Source organism: Erithacus rubecula (assembly GCF_903797595.1).
Source record: "Erithacus rubecula genome assembly, chromosome: 6".
NCBI classification, from domain to species: domain Eukaryota; kingdom Metazoa; phylum Chordata; class Aves; order Passeriformes; family Muscicapidae; genus Erithacus; species Erithacus rubecula.
The window spans coordinates 28,038,702-28,046,393 of record NC_136688.1 but is presented as its reverse complement, the minus strand read 5'-3'; the positions used below and the strand labels follow the sequence as shown (position 1 = coordinate 28,046,393).

The window sequence follows — 7,692 nt, the reverse complement described above, 5'->3', positions numbered from 1 at the left end:
GGAAGAGCTGTGCTGTGTTCCAGTGCCTGATTATTAAGAGATTCAGCATACTCCTTTGTGCTTTTCACAGTAAGGAAAGAGAGCACATTGCTGGTTTTCCTTAAATTTAAAGCAAGTCCATAGAATGAGGTAAATGTTATTTGGCTTCATTTAAAGACTGCAAAATTGTACCTATGAGAATATTAGAATTAAAAAAAAAAAAAAATTGAAGTTAACCTCAAATATGTTATGAGAAAACATGTTATTTTAATATGTGCTATTCAGGAAGATAAACTATAAAAGCTGTTTTAAATAACATCGCTTGTATTAAATCTGAATGTTATAGGGGCAATAGTGAATTTTCTATTACTTACTGTGTCAAGCTGGATATAACACATACCAAAGTATTTTCAGATTTAATAATCCTAAGTGTACTAACACAGTTCTGACCTACTATGATTTGAAAATCACTATTCATTACAAAGGAAGCATGTTTTGATGCCAGCAGATTGAATTTATTCCTGGTCACTATAAATTCTAGAGCTAGTAGGTCTAATCTCCAACCTGTATCTGTGCTGAGAAGTTTAACACCCTCACCCAGTTTCTTTCTAAGAATTTATATTCCTTCAGTAATTTGATTCCTAGTCTTCAGCAGCTATTACTTATCACATAACTAAAGCCATTTTCATTAAAGCTTTACTGTAGACAGCCACTTTACTGCAAATTCTTTTCAGCCAGTGAATTTGATGTGAGGTCCATCAGAAACTACTGATGCTATTAGAAAGTTAAGTGCATTGGAGAGAATTACATTCCTCTGTCAATCCCAGAATTGCTCTTGGTTGAGTGTTATCTGTACAGTCTGCTCCTATAGCAGGAAAACTAAAGGCACAGAGTACCAAACCAGCCTTTCTTTTCTACCTGCTCTATTTTTTTGGTATGTTGTGTCCTCCAATCCAAATTTTTTAGTACAGCAAAACTATAGAGAGATCAGCATTCAAGGTAGATGGGTGTAGATAGAATTTACAGTGTGGGCAAACAGTTAAGTCTTTACTTTATGTAAGGAGAAAATGAAGTTTGGGGCAGTGTTGGTTGAGTCCATGTGACCTTTCAAGCCCTAGCCCCTGGATAACAGGGAAAAAAAGATTTGTGTTTTTTGGCAGGAACCACAAAATTGAGCACTCAAATTTAACTAAAGGGTATTTTTTTATTTCCCATTAAGACATCTCAAGGACATAACTGAATGTTAAAAACCCACAGAGGGGCACATACAGCAAATGTGGTGAAGTACAATGTGAACAGCCCCAGGGGTTCAAATAAGGAAAGAGCATTAGCAAACTGGAGGAAAAAAACCCCAAAACTCTGCTGAAGATGTTATACTTTCTTCTCCATTTACACTGAAAAAAAAAGTCAAATCAACAAAATCCTTGTATCTCTAAAAATACAATCAGTCCTGGCTAACGAGTTTATCAAGATGGCAACAGGATGACTATAATACAAAACGTTCACTACTACACTCTGTACACACCTGTTGTCCAAACCCTCCCCAAGCCCACGTGGTGATGGTGCCCCCATTATTTGCTTGCTTGCTGGGCCTGCCTGCGGAGGAGGACGTAGATCTTCTCCTTTATCCAGTCTTTGTTGTACGGCTGGTATGTCTGAGTATCAGCACGGTAACTGCAGAGGAAACCAGAACAAAATGTCAGTCTGCTCTGGAATACACTTACCACAGCTTCACAAACAATTAATTGTCCTCAAGTGTATGAGGCAGAAAGTGGTGTACAGAAGATAGTATGGGAAGGAGGTGGGAATTGCCATTTATCAAGTGGATTTATCCTGTTCTCTAAAAATCAGGTGCTCCAAGCACTACTGAGTGACTGGATGTCACATTATGGTGTATTCACATTTTAATTCTTGTGTTTAATTATTTAATGGAGACAACAAGTAAAGAATCTTAATATTCTAGAGCTCAGCTTGCAGAAGAATAGTTCCACCAGGAAATAATCTGTCTTAATGAGTCAAATACTTCTGTGTGGAATTTTTCTGAAAATTATTAAGATCAAATTTTTCCAGCAAAGGCAGACTCACAGATAGATGACAAAGGATTCTTCTAATTGGCACTGAGGGGAAGCTTACATCTAACAAGATGCATAAAAAGCAAACTGAAAATAAGAACCCACAGATGCATTTTATTTGCTGCTCAAGGGTGGCTGATAAAAGCAATTCACTAGCAAGAGACAGAGAATTCAGTTACTCAGGGAATGTTGAATTAAAACAGAATGAGACTGAAAAATGAAAGCAATCTGAGTGAAATTCTGTGTAGGCTCATGCCTTTCTTTCTCCCTCAGTCATTAAAGGTGCATATTTTGTTCATGAAGCTGGTACTTTCAATGAATGATTCAAGAACTACTGAAGTCCTAGTCAGTCTTTAAATCTTGGTATGCTTTTATTTCTTATCAGATAAGAAGTGTGAGATGGTCAGTGGTAAGAAGCTGAGTAAAAATCCCAAGTTAACGCAGTCTAGAACACTTTACAGTTCTTATCTAAGGAAAACCCCTAAGTATGCTGTTTCTAAAGAAGTCTTACTATTTAAACCTCAGTATGATTGGATAAAGGCCAAAGAAGAGCTTCAGTGTATGTTCATACAGCAGTAGTTCTAGTGCAATGTAAGAAACACTAGTTTCAGGAAAGTTACTGATTTCTACCCTCCATCCCCAAATCCGTTCATAATTCTACTCAGCAAGAGCAGACATCAAGTACTTCAGGAATTTCTGTGAACACAAGACATGTCTATTACACCTTGTGCTATGTGTGCCATCTGGTGGAAAACTATATGCTGAAGTAGAATTTGGCATGACACTGATTTTAGAAGCCTAATTAAGAAAGGCACAAGACTATCCTAGAAAACAGTTGTTACCTCCTAAAACAAGTGGCTAGTTTCAGTCTGTTAGATAAACTTTCATCTTGCTGTATCTCAATCAAAACAAACTTTTGGCTGCAATGTAGTTCTGTAACCTTCCCCAGCCACAAGTTCTTCCCTCAGATGAAAAAAATCTGTAACCATTCTGCTGCCTCTTGAGGAACTGGATAAACAACACAAAAGCAAATTTAAACAGATTGTAGTAGTAATAAAATAGTCAGCTGTATTTAACTGTTGGATTTCAGTCTGTTTCCATGTGAGTAACATCCAAGTGGAACCATTAGTTTCTAAGCCTTCTTTAGAGGTACCTTGTATCTGTGTTGTTAATTGCACTGGGCAACTTGCTAGGGCAGCTGCAATACTGCTGCACTAGTTACTGCTAAAACCACATAAAACAGCACTATATTAAACTCACACCTAAGAGATAAGAGGGAAGGCTTCTGACTTTGCTAAGTCACTGAAGTGTACAAGTGGACTTACACAAGACAGCTGAGGTCTGCCAAGTCATCAATGAAGTCAAACAACTGGCTGATATCATATGTAATGGATGGACTGTTGGGATTCATTCTCTTCAGGTGCTCTTCATACATTTTACAGACTCCTACAGAGACACAAGATTAACAATGCAGTATTAAAAAACTGTACTAGCTGAAACTTTTTCAGCTCTTGATCCACAAAGGAACAAAGATTTAGAGATTAACACCATACGAACAATCAAATTTTCTACAGCTGAAATTCTTTTGTTCCTAGCTATTTGCATTGACACATAATACTATAAAATTAAGTAAGATGTATGGAAAGAAAAGTTTTCATCATCTGGGGTAAAAAGATTTAGTTCTGTCAAATATGTAACTTTCTATGCAAAGCTCCAACAGACATCTGGAACTCCTTCCAATAATTTTAAGACAGCAATTAGAATATATATTCCTACTGCACAAACACCTGAGAAACAGAAGAACTTATAAGAATGATCATTCTTCATCCAAGAGTTAAACCGGGTATTGAGGTAAGAGAGCACAAACCTGTATATACATTTAAATAATTTTTATTTACTTAAACTAGTCCACTAATAATTTAGATCCATTTGAGAAGAATGTAATACTAAAACGAGCACAGAGACTTTACATGGTCTTTGCTATACTCCTGTTTTTCTCACAAAATCTCCTGCAAGATTAATGTTACATGAACTAGGGCTCTAATATTTCAATCTTCTTTCCATGCTCATTATGTGTATCAAAGCTTTGCAGGATCTTTACTCTGGCACATGTACCATGAGACTGCAAATTATGTATCAATTGCACACAATCATTTATTTAATATATTATTTCCAGTAGCAATCTTTGCCTTAAAATGCTAAGAAAACAATAGTGAGAATTAAGTGGTGACCCAGAAATGAAATGCATTGAAACAAGTCTGTTGCAGGGGCCCAGAAAGAATACTGTCTACTCTCCCAAACTGGATGTGGTTTCATCTAGTTAAATCAAAACCAGACACTTAATAGAAAAAGGAAATTTCAGAAACAACTAATAACTAGCTTTTAGCTTGCTAGAACATCAGTAAGCTAAAAGCATGAGGGTTTTGTTGGTGAATTACCTTGGAAAAACATGAACAACTTATTTTCTTACTAAGTTTGTGAATGTCAAAAATAGGATTTTAACAATAGTTTTTAACTCCCATGTCTGCATCCACCCACCTTCCATGCACTCATTCACCGACTCATAATCAGCATATGTTCTGCCTTCTGGCCTCTTGGTAGGCTGGACAAGTAGAATTGTGTGAGACTGGAAAACAAACCAAACACAAAAATACACATTCCTTGCACACTTCAAATGATTTTTGTTTGAATTAAGTTATTTATATGACAGAAGAAGTAAAAAGCATAATGGTAAAATGTTAGACTAGCAATCAAGGACACAGACATTTTCCATATAGCATTTACTATTTATATAAGCTGTGTTAGTAAGTTCTGTTTCCAACAAGTCCTATCAATCCTTATGGAACTTCAAAATGTGTAAAATCACCAGTAAAGCAGCTTTTGTGTTGAAAAAAAAAAATACCACTGAAATATTTACTATTTAGACAGACAAGCAAAGCAATAAAGTCAATGTATAAGAGCTGTGGCATTAGTGCATTTACTTATTTTATTCCAAATGCAAACTGTCAGTAAAATTTTCAATGCCCCAGCTGAAGAGCAAGGAGGGGACCCAACTAAACCACACTGTCAGTCTCACCTGAAAGATTTTAACAGAAATACCTATTTTGAGTTATCCATTTAACTTCAAAGGAACGCTAATGATACAATAAATCTACACTTAGCACTCAAGACTATTTCTTGTAAAACAGATGTACTGTTTTTTCACACTTCAGTGAGTTTACTTAAACAGTAATTATGCCACAGAAAACTGTTCCAAATAGTGGATTCCATAAGTTTGTTCTTCTGCAGGGAAGGCTTAGATGATTGTACACTCTGTGGCTTCCATTATTTCCATAACATTTTTCACTTGGCTACAGCAAGTAATTTGAGCAAAGAAACAAGATTTTTGAAGTGTACACAATCTGTGATCTAATTAACAGGTTGCATACCACACAAAGTTTGCAAGCATGCTGCAAATGGCCATTTCCAGTGCTGCTAATTGGATCCAACATTTTCAGTGCTAATATATGAGGTGAGCAAACAACATAGAGGCAACTGCAGGGTAAGATATTATTTGGCTAGATTAATCAGTGACTGACAGAAAAATCCTGATCCATACTTTGGAAATCAGTGGAGATACCAGTTCAGTGCTCATGAAAAGCAGTGACAGAAAAGAGGGATGGTAAATGTCAGGAATTACAGGGAAAAAAAAACCAACAAAAAACCAGGACAAATTCTTATCCCATAACTGACAGTATTCCCATCCTTGGAGTACAGTTTTCAGTTCTTTAATCAGTCTCAACAGAGCAGCAGCAGCAGATTCTGAGAAGTTCAGGAAAATGTTACACAGAGAAAAAGAAGGAACAAGACTTTTCCTAATAAGAAATGGAAGAAGGGAACTCTGAGCTGCACATTGTAACTAAAATCATACAAAGCAGAGCAGATCACTTAAATCCACTTTCATGTATGCCAGAGGATGATTGATTTGAAGGGAATTCCCCAAGGGGGGGCTGGTATCTGCCTGTTCCTAAGTGCATTGTACTTGAACAGGCATGTCTTAGCAGAGAGTCCAAAAAACTGCCAAATATTATCATAAAATAATTTTTCCAGCACTACCATTTCAATTAGATGGTCACTGAGGATCATGAAATGAATGTTTAAATTCTGAAACTTCAGACACTATACAATATCCATTTCAGATACTGACCCAGAGAAATATTAAAATTAATGGCATTGGATCATGTGTATTGTAGAACTAATGATTTTTAAAGATTTCTTTGGAAACTTGACATTATTGTACTTTAAAGAAAAAAAAATTTTTGGCAAAATTGCTGGTCCTGTCTTACCACATAGGTACAAAAAAATGACAAGTTCAGAAGCCTGAGGGAAGTCTCCTCCTACTATTATTACCTGCCCTGTGTGCCTAGGTGACAAAACCAAAACAAGGGAAGATCCATAAACCTTTCTGCATTAGCATCAGGTTACCTGGAGAAGCCCAATATGGACCCTTATTATTGTGATGCATGTGCTGAATTTCTTTGAATTTTCCTTAAAAGCACAGTTGTACTGGCAGCTTTTAAGCAGGACATGGAATAAGACACCACATGGTTCATATTATACCAATTCTGAACTTCTAAAGAGCACTTTAGAAACTGCTCCTGTTACTGGAGGCAGAACCCTGTAAAACTGGTTGAGGCAGTGCCAAGAGCCAAACCAGCAGGACTTAAAAGAGGCTTCCACCAAATGTAGTGTATTTGACAAAAAAAAGGGAAAAAAAAAAAAAAGAAGCCCCGAAACAATAAAAGTGGAAGATAAATACATACTGCAAGACTAAGATGTACAGTGATGCAAATATCGACCAGCAGCACACTGCACACACAAATGCTAGGTACAAAAAGTGGTCCAAGGGCCACCTTTCATTTTTGCCAACAGGGACAGGGTTTGTAGCTGCTCATCATGGCTGAAGCCAACTGCACTGGAGCAAGACATGGAACTCCGCTGCAAAGCGACAAGCAACTGTCCTCCCACCGCACGGCAACGACTTGCTTCAGCACATCTTAAACTGTTAGATAAACGCAACAAACCACGATGACAGGGAGGCCTTTGAGCTCCAGCGTGCCATGCCCAGAGCCCACCAGGCGAGCTCCCGCCTTTCCCTGCTCCGAGCAGAGGGGAGGAGCAGGGAAAGCAGCATGGAAAGCGCAAATCAGCCATTTAAGGCCGGCTCGCTCAACGGGCGAGACTCGCAGTAAAGCGCCGCGGTTCCAGCAGCGCCCCGAGAAGGGGCCGCAGCTGCCGGGGCAGCGGGACCGGAGCCTCCAGCGCCCCGCTGCCCGAGCGCCGCCGCCGCCTTTGTGCCCCTGCCCCGCCAAAACGTGCTGCCGCCCGCCCGGGCCCGCACCGCCGGCCGCGGCCTCCCCGCCCGCAGCGCCCCGGGGGACGGGGAGAGTGAGGGGAAGGAAGGGAAGGCTGTGCTGGCGGGCGCGGTGTGCGCGGAGCCCGGCGGTCCCGCCCGGTCCCGTTCTCACCATGGCGGCTCCGCTCCTCAGCACCGGCGGGCAGAAGTGGCGCGCGGCGATCCCCCACAGGCCCCCGCGCCCGCCGGAAGCGCCGCCGCGCCAACGGCCGCCACCATAGAGCCGCCCGCGCCAGAGCGCCGCGC

At 39.7% G+C, this 7,692-nt stretch overlaps 1 protein-coding gene across 1 annotated transcript; it reads right to left on the bottom strand.

Annotated features, from left to right (window-relative positions):
- Nucleotides 1-1,163: 1,163 nt before the first annotated feature.
- ERH (ERH mRNA splicing and mitosis factor) lies at nucleotides 1,164-7,690 on the bottom strand. Its single transcript, XM_079309625.1, has 4 exons — nucleotides 7,559-7,690; nucleotides 4,590-4,677; nucleotides 3,377-3,497; nucleotides 1,164-1,653 (listed from the first exon to the last, which is right to left on the bottom strand). Exons 1-4 carry the CDS (start codon nucleotides 7,559-7,561, stop codon nucleotides 1,551-1,553), a joined length of 315 nt encoding a protein of 104 aa, XP_079165751.1. The 5' UTR covers nucleotides 7,562-7,690; the 3' UTR covers nucleotides 1,164-1,550.
- Nucleotides 7,691-7,692: the final 2 nt, after the last annotated feature.